Source organism: Triturus cristatus, chromosome 3_2 (assembly GCF_964204655.1).
Source record: "Triturus cristatus chromosome 3_2, aTriCri1.1, whole genome shotgun sequence".
Taxonomy (NCBI): domain Eukaryota; kingdom Metazoa; phylum Chordata; class Amphibia; order Caudata; family Salamandridae; genus Triturus; species Triturus cristatus.
Window position 1 is genome coordinate 88475554 of NC_140584.1, and position 26407 is coordinate 88501960.

The 26407-nt window shown below is 40.3% G+C and overlaps 1 protein-coding gene across 1 annotated transcript in view; it reads left to right on the forward strand.

Moving 5' to 3' along the window:
- Positions 1-26407, forward strand: part of CCDC14 (coiled-coil domain containing 14) — a 128724-nt gene that overhangs the window by 55698 nt on the left and 46619 nt on the right. Inside the window, exons 10-11 of the mRNA XM_085647310.1 lie at positions 15780-15862; positions 19468-19686. Coding sequence (XP_085503436.1) covers positions 15780-15862; positions 19468-19686 — 302 coding nt within the window. The remainder of the gene's footprint in view (positions 1-15779; positions 15863-19467; positions 19687-26407) is intronic.

Here is a 26407-nt window from a genome sequence, read left to right on the forward strand (position 1 = left end):
CATGCGCGCAAGCGCGTGTCTTTTTTACGCGCATGCGCACTTTTGCCGTAAGCGCACCGTAAGCGTACCGTAAGCGTACGGTAGGTCATGTGATCATGAAACACAACTTTTGATTGGTTGAAACTACTTTCAGTTCTAGAACTCTCCTACACCACACCCATTCCCCTCATTTCTGCTTGTGATCCCTTAGGAGAAGGAGCTGGGTTGTCTTTGTGATACGATGGCAGAACAGCAGAGCTCTTCTGAGAGTGAGGCTAGCACTAGCAGCACTACCTTGAGGCAGAGAGCGAGGAAACAAAAGACCTCTTATGTATGGGATTATTTTACTTTTCCTGAAGGCCAGCTAAAGGTAAATGCACCCTTAGTGACTTGCAAGCTGTGTAAGCGTGTACTTTCAAGAGGTAATCCTGACAGGAAGTATTCCTTTGGGAATCATACCATGATGAGGCACCTCAAGGATGTACACAAAAGGACACATGCTCGACTTTTTGGAGGTAACCCTTCAGAAAGTCAACCAAGCACATCCACAGCAGCTCAGCCTGGACCATCATCTGCAGGGCTGACTCCTTCTTCTGCAGGTCAGGTGAGCCCTTCATCTGTGGGGGGAGCATCTCCTTTTGCTGGCCCTCTGGAAATTAACCCTCGATTTCTGAGGGTTGATATTCGATGTGCCTCTTGTCATGATCTAATTTGTCATAGGGAGACCAGTGTTTCCCTAGTGGACCTCAAAATAGATCAGCACACTTGTCACAGAGACTAATTTTCCCATTCTTTCTTTCCTCTCTCCCTGCATGAACACAACGGCTCTTTTAAGAGCCAACCTTATCTTTCATCTTTTTTTTATAGATGTTTTTAAAAACGTTTTTTTTTTTTACCGTACGCGTACGGTGCGCGTAATTTTTTTTTTTTTTTTAAAAAAACACTAAAAATCAATAATCACATTACAAGGACTTTGAAACACTACAATTATTATTATTGACTTACCATACCCACTCAAAAAAATATTTACTCATTTGTTTTTTTTTAAAAAAATTGCTTTAAAAATGGTTCTAGTTTTCGAAAATTTTCTATATCAATCTGAAAAAAAAGAAAAAAGTATTAATATTTTTTAAACATTTTAAAATACAGTACTCGTATTTACATATTTTTAAAAAAATATTTTTGCCTTATTTTTGCTGTTTTCAGAATATATTGCATTTCACTTTAAATTGTGAAAGCAATTGCATTCATCATTTAACAGCGGGCAAAAAAAAAATAACAATCTCAAAGATTGTATTAAAAAAGCCCAGAATCTCTTCTCACTTAAACTTAACATTACAGAAATGCATAATATTCTAAAAAAATATCATCAAAAAACAATACTTATTTCTTTAAAATACCGTCTGATATTTTTGTTTCAGAAGTATAATCACAATATTATATCTCAAATAACTCCACAATACATCTGATTCCATTTCCTTTAGGCCAAATAGTAATTTTAAAATTTTTTTGGGATTACATTTCCAACGGTAATCCAATAAAATTCTAAAGTTTAATTTGTCCAGATCTCACCGATTCTCTGTAACATTTTGGTTCAAGAATTTTTTTTTAATAATTTAATAAGTCCACAATAGAATTGGTTACTTTTCCGCATGGCCAAATAGTAATTTTTAAAATCATTTTTGAAAAAATTTCCAATGGTACTCCAATAACATTCCAAAATTTAAATTGTGCAGATGTTACCGATTATCTCTAAATTATTGGTTTTTGAAAGTTTCATTAAAAATTAAAAAAGTCAACATTACAATTGGTTATCTTTCCATTAGGCCAAATGATAATTTAAAAAATCTTTTTTTTAGAAATTTCCAATGGTAATCCAGTAAAATGGTAAAATTATTTTGTCCAGATCTTGCCAAGTTTCTCTAAAATTTAGGTTTCAGGAAGATTAGATAGGAATTTGCTAAATCAAAAGGCAAACGTTGTTTGAAAATCAATTGGGAATCATTACACAGTGTCCAGCCTTTTTCACATTTAAGATAAACTGTGTAATGTCCAGAAGTAACAGTAGGTCCATCATGGAAAATTATTGCAACAGTTACAAAAGTTTTTCCTGAAATTGATAATTGCTGTCCTGTAAACTTCTTTATTAAAGTATCCAATTTTGAACCATCAGCTCTACATCGTTGCATCATTAAAATTACATACTGTCCGTATTCGTTTAAAATTAATGTTGAAAACATGTCAGATTTACACTCACCGCATTTCATGCTATGATTAGCATCTTTAACTAATTTTGCAAAAGTGACTGTTTTACTGTCTGGCAATGTCAAATAAATAAACCTTTCATTATCAACATTAGAGCCACATATATTATAACAGTTTTCACAACTATGTTCCCATTTATAAGAGAGACCAAATACATTTTCAATGGGAACCCCTTCTTCTTCCAGTACCTGAAGAAAATACATCAAGAATTCCTGTGCATCTTGCTGTACATTTTGAGAAAATTGTGTTCGTACTGAACATATATCTTAAAAGTTTTCTAATTTCAGTAGCACTTTCTATTTGAGTTTTATCTTTACTCAGCTTTTGAAAAAGGAGACTCAGCTCAGAACAGAATCTTTTTCCCTGATTTACTATTATCTGCTCTTGCAAACTTTCCAGATAAAATGCAACATTCAGCACTACATTTGCGTAGCAGTTGACACCAGAGCTATTTTCAAAATGACATCCTACAACCTGTTCTTCATTTTCCTTTTTCTTTTTGCTTGCAATTACATCACTCCTCTTTTTTTTCCTCTTCTCTACATCTTCATTACAGATATTCTCATTTTTTCTTTTACGAGAAACTACACGTTTCTCCAACACAGGATACTGACCTAAATGAGGAGCATAGCTTCTTCTTAATCTATTATACTCCTTTACACAGTTTGTATCAGCACTAACTTTTGAATCATCAAAGTCTATCATGAATAAACCTGATAATGTTTTCACTCGTGACAAAGCAACATATGCCATACCTTCTTTGAACACAGTTGAACCAATGTTCACAAATGCACAATCTACAGTCAATCCTTGAGACTTGTGAATAGTTACAGCATATGCTAGAGAAAACGGAAACTGCTTCCTACGTACATATAAGTCTTTCACAAGCATGAAACGAACTGTACAACGACAAATATCTTTAACTTCTTCTATCTGATCAAATTTTATTTTTAAACATTCAATTCCATCTTTTTTCTGATAATTAATAAAACCCACAACTCTTCCCATAGCTCCATTAACTAAACCTTTTTCAACATCCAAATTTCTTCTTAAAAATACTCTACAGTTCATGCAAACATATAGATTTTTTTCTAATCCAGCTGTTTTGGAGATGTTCTTCTCTAGTGAGTCCAATTTATTTTTCAGTTTGCCTGTTACTGTGACAGTAATTCTTCCATCCTCAATTTTGTCCACTGCTTCCAATTTCCTGATCTCTTCCTTTTCCAATTTCAAAAGCTCCTCATTAAATATTGAGCATTCACGTAGAGTTGGCATTAAGCAGATGACACTTTTGTTTTCTGCAATGTTCTTGTATATCTTCTCTGCAACTATTTCTTCCTTTGGAAATAAATTATGTAGCAGCCGACTCTGTAATGCTTTTTTGCCAACTTCTGTGAGTAGTCCAATTCTGATATCTTTCAGAATACTTCCATATTCTTCATCGCTTGCTTGCCTCATATTAGTAGTAAGTTCCTTGTACTCAAAGAAGGACCAAATATTTGTATTTCCGATGCTTCCCAATGACTTCTTCGTGTCTTCATGTGTGACAGTACTAAACACTGGTTGTCCTTTAACTGGAGTAAGTTGCAAAAGATCTCCAAAAACTATGACGTGTTTTCCACCAAATAACATGTCATAGTCTGTCTTCAAAATTTGCTGCATTCTTAAATGCACAAAGGCAAGCATTAAGTTTGATACCATGCTCACCTCATCAATAATGAGAACTTGCATCTTCTTCAATACTCTTGAAACTTCCAAGGATGCTTCTCCAGTTAGCTTGTTGTATTGTATTTTGTTCTCATGCTCCACTGGTAACATTAGCAAACGATGTAAAGTGATTCCTTTTATGTTATATGCTGCTAACCCAGTTGGAGCAGTAACCACACAAGACAAAGTAGAATCTGTTTTTTGCTGTAGGTAGCTTCTGATGACTTTTATAAGGAAACTTTTTCCAGTTCCAGCTTGTCCGCTTACATACATCCTGATTGGATGAAATGATGTGCATGAGCACTCTTTTTTTTCATGTAGAAATCCGTGTTCAATTTTGTTTCTGATCTCTTCATAAATTTGTTGCTGCTCTTGATTCAGTTGTCTTTCCAAATTTTCTAAGTCTATAAATTCTTCTTGAGCTTGATTCATAGCCGTTTCCACTTCATTCATGGCTATTGATGCTTCATTTTCAACGATTGGTTGTCCTAGGGGATCTTGACTGAGTGTTCCTGAACTTTGGCTGTCCTGAGAACTGTCTCTAGCTATTTCTGCTGCAATTGTAGTTTCCTGTTCAATTTCTTCATTTAACATTTGCAGATAACTTGAGAATGTACTGCATTGTATGCTGTCTTTGCAAGCATTAAAAGAATCTTCATAGCTTTGAAATTCTCCCAGTAGTTCATCCTCTGTACGCCATGGTTTAAACAACTGTAAAAGAGCCAAGTAGTAAAATTCCTTCTTGTCAGTAGTGTCGCAACTCAGCTTCCTGTGATTTATCAAACTTCCTTTTGTTTGCTTCACCAAACATCCTTCCTCACCAACGACTTTATATTTTCCATTGTTGATGTCTTCTGCGGCTTTCCGTGAATAAATGTAGTTCTGCAGCACTTCATAGAGACACATGTTCTCCAGATGTTGACTTCTCTTGGGATAATATGTGTCCAACATATTTGATTTCAAAATATCTGTACTTTCTGGGTCATTCTCGGCCAAATATTCAATTTCTCCAACAGATTTCAGTACCCGATTTCTCATTGCTGCAAGGCCTAAACTTGCCCAAATTATTCTTCTTGACTTCGAGTAGAGACTTGCAGAAGATAACCTATCTGAACATTCGTAGGATCCAATTTCTCGATGCGATAACATCTTCAAACTGAAACTGTACAGCTTCTTACTGACAGTCTTCTCGTGAGAAATCTCTTCCCACATTTCCTTCAATTCTGTTTTTTCTGATTTCGTAATGTAAGACGTTACATATCGAGCAACAGCAATGGAATTGTCAGCTACATACTGTATATCCATGTTAGCGTTCCACATGGATAAAATGACTGGGTTGTAGTCATTTATATTTTTGGATTCTTCTTTTCTTTTTAGGTTGTAGGTATTCTTAGGTGATTTCCTTGTGATAGTATGTCTCACAGCTGACATAAAACTGTTGACTCTTCCATTTGAAAGAACAGGTCTAGGAAATCCAAATCGACATTTAGTGTAGTATTTATCTTTGCTCTTGTATTTCCGTCGACAGTATTTTCCACACCGATGACTTTGGAAACGTAAAACTTGCTCCTCTAACTTTTTCTCTTCTGTGCTTTTTGGTATAGCACATGTTGCATATTCTTCAATGAAAGATAACACTGCTTCATCAGTATCTGTTCCAAACTTTGGGGCATCCTTGATCCACAACAGCATATGAATATGAGGAGCACCTCTTGCCTGGTACTCTTTTCTCCAAAAGAAAACTACTACTTCTCCAAGAGGTGGATTTTTTTTATTGCAGATGAAAGACATCATAGCCTCAAATCTATGATTGAAATATCTGCAAACATTAACCGGATCCAATGAGCACAGTTCTCCTGCTGTCTTGTATTCAATGTTTTTAATGTTTGAATTTGCCTCTCGTAGAAAATCCAGTAAATCATCCCAAGCGTACTCCGCACAGCTTAGGGTAACGAACCATGTTGGTGTTCCTAAATTCCGTAACATGCATTTTAGTTCACCATGGCGTCGGTACCAATATTCATTTGTCCCACGCTGACAAGCCATCAGATTGATCAGTTGTGTTTCCAAATGATCATCTCGGTGCTGCACTTTCTCCATAAAATCCTTAGCAGACACATTTTGTAAATGTACTCCACTTTTTAAAATGTGATTTACTGCATAAGACAGTGCAGACAAGTCGCTTTCAAATAAAAGATGGAACAAATAAGGAATACTTTGTCGAAATCTGGGATCTTCAGCATATAGTCTTGTAGTCCGATACTCAGAAGCTGGAATCTGTTCTGGACGTTCATCGTATCGTCCTCCTTTTCCTTTAGGAAACAGCTGGGGAAAACATCGAGCTTCCAAGCTCTCCTCCCATACACTCACGGGAGTTCCTTTTGCTTTCTTCATCTGAAAGAGATCAATGTTATCTCCCATAACTTCTTTTGAATGAAGAGGATGTATGCTAAAATGTTCATAAATTTCTTCTTCCTTTGACTTGTCCACTTTTTCAATTTGTCCAGTTGGTGTTTCTGTGTCTTCTTGTAAATCTTCTTCTTCTTCTTCTTCTATATAAATTGATTCATACCATTTGTTATTCCTTTTCAAATACAAATTTGCTCTTTGTACTTTCCGCACATCTACCAGCTCCTGCCAAATCTTCTTATTCTTTGTAGGTACACCATTAACCAGAATAATTAATGGTTCAGTTTCCAAAGTATCCGCATCAATAGTTTCCATATTTTTTTTCAAATCCAAGGGCAAATACACCACTCTTCCTTTTAAACCTCTCAGTAAATCAGAAGGAGGCAATTTACCAGTTTTGGGCTCCATACGTACTATGGTCTGGAACGGATGAACACATTGAATGAGTATAGACTCATATGTATTTAATTCAGAAAGTTCAGCAGGAATAGCATCCAATTCTAAATTATTATGTACAGCTCTGGTCGGCATTCTATTTTCCTCTAACTTGTTGTAACAGTATTTACAAATACGCTGATCTTCACCCAAATCAAAACAATTTTCTAGAAATATATATGTGGCAAAATCCTTCCACTTATAATTATCTTCATTTTCACTCTTTCTGTAGAGATCAACATTCCTAGTTTGTTTTCTATAATGAGTTCTGCGGCAACAAATACAAGTAAAATTTGGTCTTTCATTAGAGACTATTGCAAATTTTGTTATATGATCATTAAATGTGTTACTTACAGAGGGTTCTACATTCTCTTCCACTTCTTCCTCATTTACTGTGTCCTTCTCTGCACTGTTTTGTTCAGGACCAAAGTAACAAAACTGAATTTCATCAACAACCTTCTCTACATCTGATACCGTTCCTCGGAACAGAGCCCTATTCAATTCATTTAACTTTATTGCTGGACTTTTGGCAAAATACAACCGTCTCACAAACTTTCTCATTTCAGTATGATGAACAGCCAGCATCCTAAAATGATGGAAAACACTATTGCACACTTTTCTAGATAGACAAGCCAGAGAATGACCCTGCAAACCAGTATTCTCTCTCACTCTGCATGGATCCAGACTTTGAAGCACCTTAATCTTCTGTTTTATACTTTTTTTACTATAATCTCTTAGAAACTCTCGAAATTTGTCAATAGATTCCTGACGCACAGTGCAAATACTACTACAATTCCAAGTGTACACTGGGGCTTTAGGACGTCTCCCCATAGCCTCATCTGCCATCACTTGTACCTCATCTCTTGGAACCATTATCTCCTTCTCCATTATGCAACCATTTTTTACTTCGTAAGAACGACCTCTGGTGTCAACTGCATGCAGCAAACTATTACTTTGAAAATAGCTCTCTTCATTAAAAAAAGGTTCACTACTTGCACTATGCATCCACTTTCCTAAAAACACTTTACAAAAGTTTGTTCTGTTCACTACTCTTTTCCTTTTGCTATGTGATTTCAGTACATTAACCATTTTGTCTAATGTACGCATCCTATTCAAAATTAAAATGAATAGTTTCCTTTTTAATTCTAATGCCTTTGCTGCAATGGCTTCTATTTCTTTTTTTCTTTTATAAAACTTTGTCTTTTTCTTATATTTCTTCACATCCTTCATCAAATTGGACATAACTCTTCTCTGAAACATTTTTCTACGTATCTCTTTAAACGCTGTTTTTCTATTTATATAAATCTTTTCAGTTGCTGAAGGTATATTTGCATTAACTAAATTGTCAATTTTTTCCTCTCCTTTTTTGTTCAAAACATCCTTTCGAGTACAGACATTTTGTACATTTTTCATTCTTTTGAATATATTTTTTAGAAATTGTTTTTTCTGCTTACCAGAAGATTTTTTCTTTTTCCCAACTTGAGCATCTTCTACTAACTTTGGTCCTCTAGTTGTCTTCAAATATAGGTTTTTTTTGTGCGTTTTTTGAACTCTGGATTTTGTAGGCATCTTAAATTTTGTCCACTGCTCTTCAGCAATACCTGAAAAAAACTAAAATAAAAATCCTTTATTTTATTTAAATATATTACTACATTTCTTTTCACAATAGTCACAAAATGTAATTTCTTTGCCAATTTGAATGCACACTTACTGCTCTTTTTTTTTTTGGCAAGTTAAAATCACTTTTACAGACTGACACATTATGAAACCAATTTTTAGTTTTTTAAAAAAGCCCATGTCCAGACTGCTTTTTCAGACCACCACCATGTGTATCCTCGGTGACTACCTACACTCCAGCAAGGGCAACCAGCCTTAGTGATGCTGAATGTATTTGCATTACAGACTGAAACCTGAAAACCCCACTCGCTTGTAAATACTGTGCATGATTATACATGGACAGGAGCTGGGTGTGTGCTAAGAGTCTGCTTCTTCCCCCAAAAAATCGCTCCCCCTTTTTCCTACTAATGCAACTGTGAAATCACCAGAACAAAACGCAATAAATCTCTGCCTGTAATTCCTATTTGCACACAGAGTCATGTTTTCACATTAGTCCCAAAACGAAATTTCTTTGCCAATTTGAATGCACACTTACTGCTCTTTTTTTTTGGCAAGTGAAAATCACTTTTACAGACTGACACATTATGAAACCACTTTTCAGATTTTTTTAAAAAAGCCCATGTCCAGACTGCTTTTTCAGACCACCACCATGTGTATCCTCGGTGACTGCCTACACTCCAGCAAGGGCAACCAGCCTTAGTGATGCTGAATGTATTTGCATTACAGACTGAAACCTCAAAACCCCACTCGCTTCTAAATACTGTGCATGATTCCACATGGTAAGCAGCTGGGTGTGTGCTAAGAGTCTGCTTCTTCCCCCAAAAAATCGCTCCCCCTTTTTCCTACTAATGCAACTGTGAAATCACCAGAGCAAAACGCAATAAATCTCTGCCTGTAATTCCTATTTGCACACAGAGTCATGTTTTCACATTAGTCCCAAAACGAAATTTCTTTGCCAATTTGAATGCACACTTACTGCTCTTTTTTTTTGGCAAGTGAAAATCACTTTTACAGACTGACACATTATGAAGCCACTTTTCAGATTTTTTTAAATTGCACATGTCCAGACTGCTTTTTCAGACCACCACCATGTGTATCCTCGGTGACTGCCTACACTCCAGCAAGGGCAACCAGCCTTAGTGATGCTGAATGTATTTGCATTACAGACTGAAACCTCAAAACCCCACTCGCTTGTAAATACTGTGCATGATTATACATGGACAGGAGCTGGGTGTGTGCTAAGAGTCTGCTTCTTCCCCCAAAAAATCGCTCCCCCTTTTTCCTACTAATGCAACTGTGAAATCACCAGAACAAAACGCAATAAATCTCTGCCTGTAATTCCTATTTGCACACAGAGTCATGTTTTCACATTAGTCCCAAAACGAAATTTCTTTGCCAATTTGAATGCACACTTACTGCTCTTTTTTTTTTGGCAAGTGAAAATCACTTTTACAGACTGACACATTATGAAACCACTTTTCAGATTTTTTTAAATTGCACATGTCCAAACTGCTTTTTCAGACCACCACCATGTGTATCCTCGGTGACTGCCTACACTCCAGCAAGGGCAACCAGCCTTAGTGATGCTGAATGTATTTGCATTACAGACTGAAACCTGAAAACCCCACTCGCTTGTAAATACTGTGCATGATTATACATGGACAGGAGCTGGGTGTGTGCTAAGAGTCTGCTTCTTCCCCCAAAAAATCGCTCCCCCTTTTTCCTACTAATGCAACTGTGAAATCACCAGAACAAAACGCAATAAATCTCTGCCTGTAATTCCTATTTGCACACAGAGTCATGTTTTCACATTAGTCCCAAAACGAAATTTCTTTGCCAATTTGAATGCACACTTACTGCTCTTTTTTTTTGGCAAGTGAAAATCACTTTTACAGACTGACACATTATGAAACCACTTTTCAGATTTTTTTAAATTGCACATGTCCAGACTGCTTTTTCAGACCACCACCATGTGTATCCTCGGTGACGGCCTACACTCCAGCAAGGGCAACCAGCCTTAGTGATGCTGAATGTATTTGCATTACAGACTGAAACCTGAAAACCCCACTCGCTTGTAAATACTGTGCATGATTATACATGGACAGGAGCTGGGTGTGTGCTAAGAGTCTGCTTCTTCCCCCAAAAAATCGCTCCCCCCTTTTTCCTACTAATGCAACTGTGAAATCACCAGAGCAAAACGCAATAAATCTCTGCCTGTAATTCCTATTTGCACACAGAGTCATGTTTTCACATTAGTCCCAAAACGAAATTTCTTTGCCAATTTGAATGCACACTTACTGCTCTTTTTTTTGGCAAGTGAAAATCACTTTTACAGACTGACACATTATGAAACCACTTTTCAGATTTTTTTAAAAAAGCCCATGTCCAGACTGCTTTTTCAGACCACCACCATGTGTATCCTCGGTGACTGCCTACACTCCAGCAAGGGCAACCAGCCTTAGTGATGCTGAATGTATTTGCATTACAGACTGAAACCTCAAAACCCCACTCGCTTCTAAATACTGTGCATGATTCCACATGGTAAGCAGCTGGGTGTGTGCTAAGAGTCTGCTTCTTCCCCCAAAAAATCGCTCCCCCTTTTTCCTACTAATGCAACTGTGAAATCACCAGAGCAAAACGCAATAAATCTCTGCCTGTAATTCCTATTTGCACACAGAGTCATGTTTTCACATTAGTCCCAAAACGAAATTTCTTTGCCAATTTGAATGCACACTTACTGCTCTTTTTTTTTGGCAAGTGAAAATCACTTTTACAGACTGACACATTATGAAACCACTTTTCAGATTTTTTTAAATTGCACATGTCCAGACTGCTTTTTCAGACCACCACCATGTGTATCCTCGGTGACTGCCTACACTCCAGCAAGGGCAACCAGCCTTAGTGATGCTGAATGTATTTGCATTACAGACTGAAACCTCAAAACCCCACTCGCTTGTAAATACTGTGCATGATTATACATGGACAGGAGCTGGGTGTGTGCTAAGAGTCTGCTTCTTCCCCCAAAAAATCGCTCCCCCTTTTTCCTACTAATGCAACTGTGAAATCACCAGAACAAAACGCAATAAATCTCTGCCTGTAATTCCTATTTGCACACAGAGTCATGTTTTCACATTAGTCCCAAAACGAAATTTCTTTGCCAATTTGAATGCACACTTACTGCTCTTTTTTTTTGGCAAGTGAAAATCACTTTTACAGACTGACACATTATGAAACCACTTTTCAGATTTTTTTAAATTGCACATGTCCAGACTGCTTTTTCAGACCACCACCATGTGTATCCTCGGTGACTGCCTACACTCCAGCAAGGGCAACCAGCCTTAGTGATGCTGAATGTATTTGCATTACAGACTGAAACCTGAAAACCCCACTCGCTTGTAAATACTGTGCATGATTATACATGGACAGGAGCTGGGTGTGTGCTAAGAGTCTGCTTCTTCCCCCAAAAAATCGCTCCCCCTTTTTCCTACTAATGCAACTGTGAAATCACCAGAGCAAAACGCAATAAATCTCTGCCTGTAATTCCTATTTGCACACAGAGTCATGTTTTCACATTAGTCCCAAAACGAAATTTCTTTGCCAATTTGAATGCACACTTACTGCTCTTTTTTTTTGGCAAGTGAAAATCACTTTTACAGACTGACACATTATGAAACCACTTTTCAGATTTTTTTAAATTGCACATGTCCAGACTGCTTTTTCAGACCACCACCATGTGTATCCTCGGTGACTGCCTACACTCCAGCAAGGGCAACCAGCCTTAGTGATGCTGAATGTATTTGCATTACTGACTGCAACCTCAAACCCTTAAAGTATTCCTTATTTTTACCAGTACACCTTAATTTATCATGAAAAAATTGTCCATATTATTTTACATGTACCTCACATTTAAATTTCTCCCAAAACAGAAAATAATAAATTTCTACAAAAGGAATTCCAATTCTATTATTCATTTCTTAATTTACCATATACATCCCCTCTCAAACTCTAAACTCACCTTTAAAATTAGTTAGTTGTGAAAGAAATGTGGCACTCAAACAGCAGATTATCAGAGCCAGGATCTCTGTTCTCTACACCTCTCTCCTCTCAGCAGAACCAGATAATGGCAAACTTTCCCTCTATTTTTCCACACATATACATGTAAGTTTCAAATCTCAGTGCTTCCCCCTTTTTTTCAAATGTAATCACACATTTCTATTGGTTGAAAACCAACCCTTTTCCAAAAGTACCCTGCCCCCAACTTGACTTCTGCCTAGTACCCTTCCCCCAACTTGACTTCTGCCTGCTACCATAGCAACAGCTCATGGAACACTGCTGTGTGGAGTTAGGTCAGAAGTTCGCCACACAATGTTTCAATTCCACAGAGCAAGAGTGCTTGACTTTTCAAACCTAACAGCAAATCCATAGTACTGTTCTTTGGTAACACATTTTTTTGTACCAATACAAAACATGCTTCTATTAATTTACACATACAGCCTAGTTTTTATTCTAGAATGGTATGAAACAGCCAATCAGTTCTTTTTGTTTTGAAAAAAATATGTATGCCTCCATTTCCAAACTGTCTTTCTTTTCATATTGCCATTCTACTGAAAGACACCTCCTGAGTGCATCCAGTTCTCCTTTGAAGATGTTCACAGTGTGGATTGTAGGGCACAGCTATGTCTTCTGGAGTGAAAAGTTTGCAGAGAAAACAGGTATGGTGAGAGACCTTGCTTTGCCAAATGTAGACATTAAATGGATTGGTCAGAGAGGGTTAAAGTGGCACCAATTGATGCCATTGGTGAAATCCTTCATGCAAATCCAACACCCTGACCTCATAATAGTGCACTGTGGTGGCAATGACCTAGGCACTTTGACTGGGGTAGGTCTGGAAATGCTTATGAAGGACACCTTTGCACAACTGTTTTCACTTTTTTCTAAAACTGCCTTTGTGTTTTCTAACATATGCCAAAGGCAAAAATGGAACTGGTCCAATCATTTCTGTCCACAGATTGACAAAGCAAGAAAGCACGTCAACAAATCTGTTTCTGCTTTCCTCCGAGACTATGGTAAGGGTGCCATTTACCACAACAACTTGCGTTATGACATGCAAGACATTTATAGAGGAGATGGTGTGCACTTCAATGATGAAGGGAACAGAGTCTTCCTCTTGAACCTTAGACTCTGCATCGGTACTTACTTGTAGGTACCACTTAAAAAATCACTTCATAAACACAACGGCTCTTTTTAGAGCCCCCTAATATCTAAACTCTTAAATCTGCATTTCATTTCTTTTTTAATTTTTTTTTTCTTCCGTACGCTTACCGTAAGCTTACCGTACGCGTACCCCGTGATTTTTTTTAAAATCAATAAATGTTTTCTTTGTACTTTTCTGTCCTTCTTTGACCCCCTCACAAATGTAAGGGGGTCTGTAACTCTCCTCCTTGCCCCCTTTTCTTGTTTTCACTCTTTTTTTTCTGAGTGAAACACACAAAATGGCGGCCGCCGCTTCCTGGTTTCGGCCGATTCGAATGTTTACTAAGATCTAACAGCCAATCAGAATCGCGCTCGCGCACGCCACCGTACGCGTACGGTAAGCTTACGGTAAGCGTACCGTAAGCTGGCTCAGATATATATATTGATTTAAATGCTATTTTCTCAGGACCTACTGAACAGATTTACACCAAACCTACAAAAGGCACTTCCTTGACCTAGGGACTACCTCTCTGCCAAATTTCTAGTAATTCTGTTCAGCCGTTCGGGCTGTAGCCCTGTCTAAAGGTCCTATGGAAAAATGCATGGGAAAAACGCGTTTTGGGACCCCCCTTTTATCTCAGCCCCCGCTTAACGAATCCCCCCGAGACTTTCAGGGTAGGAGCGGAGCGTAGCGCCCCACCTATTTTGAGAAATTCGCGAGGATTCGTCGACCGGCGCCAAAGTTATTCAAAATAGAATGTTGCGGATTTCCTATGGAAAAGGGGTCCTAACTATAACTACCTACTGGCGACCGCCAGTAGGTAATATATATATATATATATCACTCACACTTGGCAAGGGCGTGTTGACTGCTTTGAAGAGGTAAGAGATTGGTGGCATGTGAGTGAATTACTTGTTCAGAAGAATTTTTGAGGAACGTTGAGTAGATTAGCGACACATTCCTGCCTCTGGCTTGTGTCTTGTCAGCCAAAAATTACATGCATGTGTTTGTTTATATGACTTGTTGATTGATAAATCGTGTTATTGAGTTTGCCCAACTCTTAATAACAAATTCACCGTGTGAGCCTGAAGGGAGGCCCCTTTGTATAGAATTCCCATTGCTGCAGGGAGGCTTGTAGCATTAAAGGTATACTGTTGGTGTAACCATGAGGTGAAACTGTTGAGCTCTTTTGCATATAATTTAAAGTATAACAAGACGTATACATTTTTAAGCAAAACACACAAGACGATGGACGGAATGTTGCACATTGGCAAAACATTCACCCCCAGTCACAGATCTGGGTTTAATCCATCGTTATTTTGCTCACCACCCAACCTAGTTCAGACATGGCTATATACAAATCAGTCTTGACCCTGTGCCCCATGGGAACAGTCCAGCCTGAACTGCCAAGCCATGTCTTCCCTGGACCGTAATCAAGCATCCTAGGACCGGTTTCGGGGTTTCACCCCTCTTCTGCCAGGATAGCTTGACTCCAGTGGCGTAGTGAGCACGAGACCCACGTCTGGGCATACCCTTCCCACATAGGGCGAACAGCAAAACACACAAGAAGATGGACGGAATGTGGCATATTGGCAAAACATTCACCCCCAGTCACAGATCTGGGTTTAATCCATTGTTATTTTGCTCGCCACGCCACCCCAGATCAGACATGGCCATATGCAAATCAGTCATGACCCTGTGCCCCATGGGAACAGTCCAGCCCGAACTGCCAAGCCATGTCTTCCCTGGACCGGAATCAAGCATCCTAGGACCGGTTTCGGGGTTTCACCCCTCTTCAGCCAGGATAGCTTGATTCCAGTGGCGTAGTGAGCACGGGACCCACGTCTGGGCATACCCTTCCCACATAGGGCGAACAGCAAAACATACAAGATGATGGACGGAATGTTGCACATTGGCAAAACATTCACCCCCAGTCACAGATCTGGGGTTAATCCATTGTTATTTTTAAGATCAGAATTATCCTATTTTTAGACAAGAAAAGTTGTTCCTTCCTCCACAACTTTTTTTTAATCCCTTGCTACCCAAGACTGAATCAGAATACATTTGATAGAAAAAGTTTTATATGTAGAGCAATTTGATATTGCAGTTGTTAACTGTAGATTTATACATAGTTCTCTATGCGTTTAAGATTGTGCTCTCAATTCTCTTTAAGGCGACTAAGAATTTTGAACCAGCAACTTAGAGAACGTGAGAGAGCAGAAAGAGAAGCCAGATCTCCAGACTTCAACTTTGAACGTAAGTTCCAGAGCATTACATTTACGATTGTTTTTTCAGGCATGGGCAATGAGCTGGGCTCAATTTGCATGGAGCCACAACATGCAGATCTCACCTCGTCCATGCTACTCTAGCAGTTAATATTGATTAAGCCTTGTTGCCTATGATAACTGGACATACACTTCTCAAGATGAAACCAACCTTTTGGTTGTCCAATTAGATGTGGTTTATGTATGCGGCATTAGTCAGTGTAAAATGTCAGGAAAATTGGTTCCCACCCATCCTTGTGTGAAATGATTACATTTTGTAATCCCCTGCCCGTTCCTCAGAGGCATTACCGCCGAGCTGAGAAAAATACTGCCTGTGCAGAGATGTTTTAAGGCATGGGCAAAGTGGGCTCTGGCCCAGGGCCTCAGCCTTTCAGGGGACCCCTGATAGAGCCAGCCCTGTTCTGCAGAGAGTCTTGCCCTGATGACCGTGACTTATTTTTAAACAGATTGTTGTAAACCGTGTTTTTCTATCTTTTTTTTTTTAAGGTATGAGAGTCTATTACAGCCATTTTGCAGACAAAATGAGTTTATGATTCATGCAACATCTATATAAAAAGTTTCTTTTAGATCTATACAAAACCTAACATATGAGAAATGGGAGGGTGCAACAGAAATTATTTGCAATAATACTATTGAGCTGCTGGTGTTACAATTCTGAAAACACACATCACTATCCCTGAATATGAGATGTAAGCACACTTAGAATATGACCAAAGAGGGCATGAAAGAGCTGAAACTGGGGCATAAAATCAAAGCTGTTCCGAACAGGGGCCACCAAAATACATCTGGCCCAGGCCGCCCAAAATCCATTCAGAGGCTTTGTCCACCCTAACAGCATTTCTTGTGTAATGAGAACTTTTTTTCTTGAATTCTGTCTTCCCTTACATACTAAATGTTGTGACTGTCTTTGAAAATTGATTTTATTCCAGTTGCAATATATCAAACATGTCTGTAGAAATGTCTAACTTGCCTATTTGCATGGCCTTTAAAAGGGTACTCGCTCTTGGTCATTCTTTGCTATTCATACAGCCTCTTTGACAGTAAACTGTTTTTACATTTTAGCACTGACGGGCTCTCTTTGAAGCACAATCTGGCAAAGTTGTCTAGTAAAAAAAAAAGTTGTGCTATTTCTCCTCTATGTAAGTTAGCCACTCAAGACCATCAAAAAGTTTGATTAATTTCCAGTCGAATGGACTACAGCAATGCACTCTACACAGGGATCACAGCTCACCTCCTCTGACCGCTGCAGACCATACAGAACTCCACTGACTGACTCATACTGGATCTCCCTAGACTAACTTACATCTCCGCCTACCTCAGGGAACCCCACTGGTTCCCTGTAGAGAAAATATGCCAGTTCAAGCTCCTGACACATGCATACAAGGCCATAGACTACTGTGGACCTGCCTACTTGAACCACCGCCTTAACTTACATCTGCCACCAGACACCTCCACTCTGCGCCCCTTTCTCTAACCCTCACCCCATGCATCAGATGTAGCAGATGCAGAGGTCGCTCCTTCTCCTACCTAGGAGCGACAACCTGGACCAAGCTACCTTTTCATCTACGGCCCTCCCAATCTCTTCCAGAGTTCAGAAAGTCCCCAAGACCTGGCTATTTGGCTAATCAGCTGGACTCTGCCAGCGCCTGGATACCCTCGCAGGTGAAAAGAAGCACTCCTCTCCGTTTGTACTCCTAATTTCAAAGGACAAACTCCCAGGAGCTTCTGACCGGACCATAGGTTTAACAGTGGGACTGCAGATCACGCCAAAGTGCACAGGATTCTCGGACCCCCGGCAGAGACCCTGGGAGTATGTCCTTTGAAATTAGGAGTACAAACGGAGAGGAAACACTTCTCACAGTTACAGCACCTTAGTGTGTGCTACACTTACAGGGTACTGACAACATATAGGCCCCCTGTATCACCCCTACACATAAAAGGTCCTGAAGAAAGCCAGTTTAGAAAAAAGGCCTGGCTAAAACTAGTAGACCACACTGGACGTGGGAGACCATAAGTCCATCCCTACACGTCCAAAAGCCTTTGTTTTTAACTCTGCCAGGGGCCCACCAATAAAATAACTGTTCGGGACCCCTGGGACAGAATTTTAAAACCTCACTCTGCACACCAGCACTCACACTCACTTAACAAAATCCGCTCCCCTGTAACCAGGCGTCGCAGCACACCTGAGGTACACTCGGTACCTCGGGTGGGGCCCGATGATGAAGCATGCATGCCACCAACTAGGTTGGTGGGTGAGGGCCTTCATATAAAACCAATTGGTTTCCCTACGCAGACACATACTACACGTATATTGTCCTAGTAGCTAGTTTTTCTTGTTTATTTCAGATCTACTCCATTCCCACCATGATCGCCAAGAGTATTATCAGCTCAGCCTTTCTGCTGCTGTTTTCTTTAATCATATTAACTCTTCAGTATCTCTGTGTTTGTCTAAATCTTTTGCCTCACCATGGGTAGAGCCCTCTATCTGGACCCTTGTTTTTACATTTATTCTCTGGTTGGTGATCTGTGTTTTTTTACCATCATATTCCTCCTTTCATTGATTTGCCATTCATTGGGAGAAGGAGCACACAAACGCCGCACATTGACTACTTTCTGCGTTTCTGGATGGATGACAAAGTTCTCCAGGGATTTTTCAGTGTAGTCCATGTTCCTTTTATTCACTGTGGAACATATATTTTGGATCATTTATTCAGGCCCATTCATAGGTTAATTGGGAAAATACTTAGATTCTTGGGTATTATGGTGCTGATTTACATGGTCTTTTAAACCAGGATGCCATTTCATATTCCATGCGGTCATTTCATCAGTTCGGCTAGCTTAAAGCATGTGTGTTTCAGAGTTACAGATATTCCTTCACGGCTCAAAAAAATTGCTTCTGTGTATTCATATTTGTTATTGTAAGGCCATTCAGTCATACTGCAACCAATTTGCTTTGATAAAAAAAGACACAATTTTCAAAATAATTTATAATTCATAAATGGCATAGAAATTACCATAAATTCAATAATTGAAATTCATTGCAAAACGGACTTAATTAAGAACTTAATACACTTTCACATAGATTTTAAAAACCCTCCTGTAGCCGCCTGGATCTGATTAGTTCCCGTTGTTAATAGTAAGTGCATTGTTTCAAATGAGTTACATGTCCTAGAATGTTAAAATAATTAAAAGACATGTTTACTGCAAGGCTTATTGTTGAAAATACTTTTTCCCATAATGGTGTCCAAGATTGAAGATGTAAGGCTTTTCTAAATCTTCATGGCACATTAAAGAACTAGTTAACATCACATATGGGCTAATGCAGCACCTAACAACATGTATACTTTCCAGTAAGTTACATTCCTTTATTTGCATATGCTCCGTGTACATCTAGATCTGATGGTGGATTCCTTATTTGAGAACTATTCAGTTTCCTCATTAGTTTGGTACCTTCAGCTCCATTTAAATAAAGATCTTAACAATGCTGTTTAATGTCCAGGCTTTTATATTGTTGAACACAGTTCCATGCTTGGAAGTTAAGGTTGTTTGGCTTACATTTCCATTTTTTCATGGCAGTGATTTCTCTCCAGTCAATGAACATAACCCTCCAAAGTCAACTAAGTCAATCTCAAAAAAGCTTGGAGCTTCTCCAGGGTAAAAATGAGGAACTTCTCAAAGTGATTAATAACCAGAAAGAAGAAAACAAAAAGATTGGCAAAGGAATTCATGAGCGAGAACAAGAGCTGCTCCAAAGTAAGCAGCAGGCAGAGATTGAAGCAGCAAAGGTTAAAATAGGTGAGTGTATTGGCTAAATTCGATTTAGCTCATGAGGTAGCTGTGTTTTGTTGTGAAGTTTATTTCATGATTAATCTATTGAGTTTTTCTAAAGAGACTCTCTTTATTCATTTCCCTTTTATTCTGAATATGGTATCCTGACTGCAGTGTTGAACGACTGACCAATTTGATGATTGATCCAGCAAAGATGAGCAATCTTATCTTTAAAGTAGGACTTTGCTCCATTGCTGTTACGCAGATTTTGTATTTTGTGATTTGGGATTTTTTTTCCTATGAAGAAAAACGTGCAAAATGTTAACAATTCACATAATACAAACCTGTATTTGATTGTAGCCTTAACCAGACTGGTTTGAATAAAGAATGTCTACCAGGAGGCAGTTTTTTCTCAAACCAGCCTTCTGCTTGAATACCATGTGGCTTTCAAATGCGAGGTATGTCCAGTCAACGATTTTTCACAAAGTATTTGTAGTTTTGTATAATGTTTGTGAGACTAAGGTTATACGATCAACTTTTTATTTTGTTAATTTTGCACACCTCTAGTTTGAACACAGAAGTGGCTTATTCTTGCTGTCATGATTCTTAAGTCCATTGATCTATTGAGTCTTGTTTGCATGGTACCAACATTTTCTACAGATTACTAAACATTGACAGCAAGATGTTGTCCATCACCAACTTATGTCAGAAGACTTAAAAGCATTTTCTGTCACCACATGTTAAAGTCACCCTTTCAATTTAAATTACCAAATTAAGCTCATCCATTCAAATGAGAGTTTCAAGCTGTTCGACTTTTTATTTAGTGTTTGGTACTATTTCCACTACTGTTGAAACAAACGATAGATGTTTAGTAGTTTTGATAAAAGGTTTGATGAAATGAAAGGCCATCTGAAATAAAACATCTGAAAATATTCTCAAGGAATATGCTTAGAAACATGAGTAGCTGTGTAAAGGTTTGTTTTGTTTGGTATTGTTTCTCAGGCTCTCAAAGCCAGTTTATTGCCACAATTAGACTTTTGACTTGCAATCCTAGTTAATCTGCTCATCTGGAAATCAGTGCTCTATATTTATTTTTTCTTCAAATCGTGGTTGTGCCCAGTGTAATTTCTCTTGGCTCTGAGAATCTCTGTGTAATAATAATGGAAGTTAAATGAAGTAATTTAATGGCAGTTTAAGGTTGAAAATTATACTGGGAGAAAGATTGTGTTTTTATTGTTTCCAGAAGAACTAGTCTTCTTAAATAACTCAAGAACATTCCACACTTTTGGGAGTTCTACCATGAATATTCACCTCCAGCCCTGAGTTTTTAAATTTTTGGGGGCACTTGAAGTGCTGCGGAGCTGATTGCCTTAAACATTATGTATAGTCAACGTGTTAAGAACTGCATGCCTTCCTCTGAATAGCCCAGTGTGCTTAACAAAAGGTTTTGAACTTAACCAATAGTTTCGGTACGTTAGTGAAATTATAGTGCGTTTTGTCACCCAGAAATTCGGCTTGGCACGGCGGATTAACGGATAAAGTAGTTAATGCAGGGCACCAAACTTATTTGGGAATCAATTAACCCCTTGCGTGCGGGTTTATTTCTCCCGCTGTGCGAGAGAAATAAACGGCGTTTACGGTCACGACGGCTCCCGGCCGTCGTGCGCACACGCCCACCGTAATGCACGACGGCCGGGAGCCGTCGTGCGCACACAAGGGGTTAAGATATGAACGTTTTTCCTAAGGATACAGTGACTTTTTAGAAAATGTAAATTCAGAGGCAACTTGTTTTAGTCTTCGGCTGTAAGGAAGACTTGGATGTAAGGGTGGAGCTGATACACCTGAAAGGGCTGTGTCCTGTCGCCCACACAAACGGCTGGATACCTCCTGTAGTGAGTGTGGAGCCAGGGCATGAAAGGCAGGGACTTGTGCACTTCAAAGGCATCTCTTTGGCGTCTCACCCACTTCAAAGGCTCAAATGGATATAAGTACTCTGACACTTCCAACTCTGAACACTTCTGGAACTGAGGACATTCGACCAGGAAGAAGGACTGCTGTGCTGCTGGAGAGACTGCCACTCTACTTGGACTGCTTTGTTGTGCTGGCCTGCTGCCTCCTGTCCTCATGCCTGAGAGTGAGAAGGATTTGACCTGCATATCTACATCCCAGAACTTTAGTATATCCAAGGACTTGTTGGCTTGTCTCCTGTTCTGAAGTCTCAGGGATAGCAAAGACTTTTCTTCACCATACCAACAGAACCTAGACCTTGCTTGCTGCAAATCCTGCTCTGCCAAGTGGTGCCAACCCAGTCCTGGCCCCTTGGAAGTGAGTATAAAGTGCTGGCTCAACCAGAACCCATGCATTGACAGTGTTGCGCCGATTGGATCCGACGCATCAGTGCCGTTGCAGGAACCAGATCGACAGATTGCACTTGGAACTGCTGCATCGCCTCCGGAGGTGTCACTTTAGAACCAAAGCATTGCCGCCACTGCGTGGAGAAGATCGACACCTCTCCTCTGCAGCATGGAGAAAACTGGAGCATCGCTTTTGGAACCACCGCACCTCTGGCCTAGTGCCTCGCTCATAGAACCAACACATCACCACCATTGGGTGGAGAAATTTGGTGGATCACCTCAAATGCATGGGGATCATGACACATCGCTCTGCTGCATCCCCGCATCTAGGTGTTTGCGACCAGGATCAAGGCACTTTTACTCAGCAGGCCCTGCATGTATCCTGTATCCAGTCCTCACTTCTTCGCGGTCAGCCTGATCTCTTGATTTTGTCCTGGTCCAGCACAACCAATTAACTCTTTAAGCACTTACTGCTTCTAAGCTGTGCTTTTGCATGTTATCTTTAAAAATTAATATTTCAACTTCTACCGCTTGGAGTTTTGTCATTTTGGTCTTGTTTTATTTATAAAATTATGCTCTATTTCTGTAAACTGGCGTGGAGTCTTTTTGTGATGTTTTCACTGTGTTACTGTTTGATGTGTTACACATTGGCACAGATCAGCTAGGCTTAACTAAATAGGCAATCTATCAGAGGGTGAGCACAAGATAATTTAGGGTGTGTTGTGACTTACTGTGACTAGGATTGTGGTTCCTGCTCGGACAGACTGCATAGCTCAATTTCTATCAGAATCGTTCTGGCAAGTGGCTTTGGAATCCAATCCCAGAAAGTGTCAAGAATGTTAAATTGCTTCTTTTGCTTAAGCATGTTAAAGCATCTTGACTGAAGTGAAATGTCTGGGCCTTTTTGATATCATGACACAACTCCATTTTAAAGCTGAGACCATAAGGGTAGAGATTATGCTGTAGAATATACTGTCCATCAGGAAGATTGACGTTGTAGTAGGTTTTCACTACATTATTTTCATTGACCGGGCCGAGGTGCTCGTCTTCGTTTAGTTCAAAGTACTGACTGTGCGCGTGGTCTATACTTTGACTTGCCAAAGAACACCAAACAGGAAATTTAGTCCTATTCAAAGAAAGCACCACAGCTCCATGTTAATTTGATGGCCCAGCAACAAATAAACCATACAACTTCAACCAATAGGTAACAGCTGTACCCCTCTTGCTTCTCAGTCCTCCATGCCACCTCCACATAATCTAAAACTGTCCCACCTCAGAAAAAGGGAAATGTAAAACTTTTACCCAACCCCTCCACCACTGAGTGATCAAGATATGGTTTCTACTAGAATCTTCAGTTATCACATACACTTCTTTCACCTGGAATATTAGAGCCAATGCCTGGAGCTTTCTCAATGATTTGTACAATTGTGATTCAGTGCCCCAAATCTCTGTCACCTGTGATTCTCAATCAACAAAGTGAGACTATACAGGATTACTGTGCCTAGGAGTACACATGATTTTCAGAGAATGGTCTGTAAACATTCCATAACGTCGACTGTGAAACCTGAGCACACAGCAATACGTCCTCCATGCTGTGATCTGCATGACCTAAGCATCTGTTCAGGGAATATCGCACCCTAGAATGTTGAGTAGTGTAGAAGGGTCCAGGCGTAGCCAAGTTCTTCCTAAGAATCCGTAAACCTCACCCAATCTTCTTCATATTCTGACAGATGACCTTTCAGATTATAAATCAATTTTTCAAAATGAGGCCATGTAAAAAATATCTTTTAGCCTGTTATCTATCGTCTGTAATGTTTTCATTCTCCAGTATCTCAGGAAGCTTATCTTAACCTCGGCTTGGGGTGCAGAGAAAAATTGTCTGATTTGGAAGGCCAAAGATGGGACGTCAGAAGTGTTATGCAGTGTAGTAGTTTGTCGGGAGGATCCTGGGGGACAGGACTCGGGGACCCTCGCTGACGCCAATATCCTGGTACTACAGGTCCGGGACGAGGACGGTCCCTTTAATTTTTTGTGGAGGGTGCAAGAGGAGGAGTCGAGAGGCCTGACGTCATCCTCGAGTTTCCTATCGGAAGAGGCCGGCAAGAAGAAAAAGGAAGTGGGCGATAGTACAGGCGCGTACCCCGAGGAGCCATCAGGAGAGAACGAGGAAGAGAAGAAGACGCAGAAGGAGCTCTCTGAAGACGGCACGCTTGCTGGTGATCCTGACATCCCACCAGAGGTCCCTGATCGCGGATACATGCCCGGAGGACAACAGCACCGCGCTACGCCCCGCCACACTCCAGGAGGAGGGAGGCTGGAGCAGGCACGTTATCGTATACAGCGGCTCACAAAGTCACGGGGACGGAACGGGTAATTCTGTGGGGTGGACTCCGCTTATCATTTTCTCCTCTGGTTTCCACTTGCTGGCTACGCTCGGTGATCCCTCACGTTCCCCTTCCTCTACTCCGAGAATTGAATATTGTCCACTGACCCCTGGCTTGTTTGTTTTGTGTTTTATTCCTCTCCGCAACTTCCTGGATGTCTTACTAGAAGCAGTAGCCGGCTCCCAAAGATTCACTCTTCTGGGTGATTTCAATTTCCATCTGGAAAGCAAAACATCTCCTGACACCCAGGAACTTATCGACCTATTGGCTGGGATCGACATGCCACAGCTAGTAATGGATCCTACTCATAGAGCAGGACACACCCTAGACGGGATTTTCTCTAATCAGCTCAACTTGAAAGTCTCCTTGGTTCTACCAGTTTTCTGGTCTGACCATTCAGCAATCCACTTCTCTATTCCTCTCACCACTTATGAAAAACCAGTTAACAAGAGAAACACCCCGAAACAAGTGAGAAAATGGAAAAACATCACAGGGGACTCGCTAGATAACACATTAAACACTACATTACCCCCCCTTCCGAACAATGTGGAGGAAGCAGCTAAGACCTATACCTCCTGGCTGGACCGGGCTTGTCTACTCTTAGCCCCCCCTAAAACCATCCACTCCACTCGGGCCAAGCCTGCCGCACCGTGGCTCACAGATCAAATAAGGGAACACAAAATAAGGTGCAAAAAACTTGAAAAAATCTGGCGCATGCACTATAGAGAAGCTGACAAAAAAACGCTTAATTCGGAACAAAGACGCTACAAGGAATCCATCCTTCAAGCGAAAAAAGCCTTTCTCACGAGACAGATAGAAGATGCTACCAATACCCCTAAAGAACTCTTCCTCACGGTCGCTTCCCTAGCAAACCCCAAACCCATTGAAATTCCAGCAAGCCTCTCACTCTGCGAAAGTTTGGCTACCTTCTTTCGTGATAAGGTGGAAAACATCTTTCTCCCCTTAGATAGTATAGTGATGACTTCTTCCCCGAGGGAGGCTCCCGTTCCCGCCAGACCTGAACTCACGCTTCTATACTTCCCGCCCATCACGGAAAAAGAAGTGAGAAGTCGCCTACTAAAAATTAAATCAGGCTCCCCTCATGACCCCTGCCTCACAACAATAACTAAACTTGCACCAGATGCAATTGCCAGGGGTCTTACTCCCCTCTTCAATCAGATGTTGGAGAAAGGGGAATATCCCTCTAGCTGGAAGCAAGCCTCCATCTTACCCCTGCTCAAAAAACCCAATCTTGATATCACGGAGATGAACAATTATCGCCCGATTGCCAGACTCCCCCTCCCGGCCAAAATAATAGAAGGTTACTTGAACGCACAACTCAGCGCCTTCCTAAAATCTGCGGATGTACTGGATTCCTCCCAACACGGCTTTCGAGAGGGGCACAGCACGGAATCCGCCCTGATCAAATCCATGGAAGACATTAGGCAGGTGATGGATACAGGGGGCAGAGCAGCTCTGATCCTATTGGACCTCTCTGCGGCCTTCGACACGGTCCACCATAAGCTATTGGTGGACCGGTTGAGGGCCTGTGGAATTCAGGGAAAGGCTTTAAAAATCTTACAAGCCTTCCTGTCTGACAGATCCCAGACAGTGGCGCTGGGCAGCCACGAATCTCACTCCTTTGTGCTTCCTTGCGGAGTTCCCCAGGGGTCTTCGCTAAGCCCAACCCTTTTTAATGTATATGTGTCCACCCTTGCCCCGGTGATTCGATCCTTCGGCTTTCAACTCACGGCTTACACCGACGACACACAGATTGTGGTGTCCCTCCTTCCCGGTAATACAGAAAACACCGCCGATAGATTCAGAAACTGTATGCTTGAAGTTGGCCGCTGGATGGCACAGAGTTGCCTCAAGCTGAACTCCTCAAAAACAGAGGTTCTGCTCTTTGGTGACAGAGACAACTTTTGGTCCCCGAGATGGTGGCCAGACGAAATGGGACCTCTTCCAGATCCGGTGGACAAAGTGAAAAATCTCGGTATTCTGGTGGAC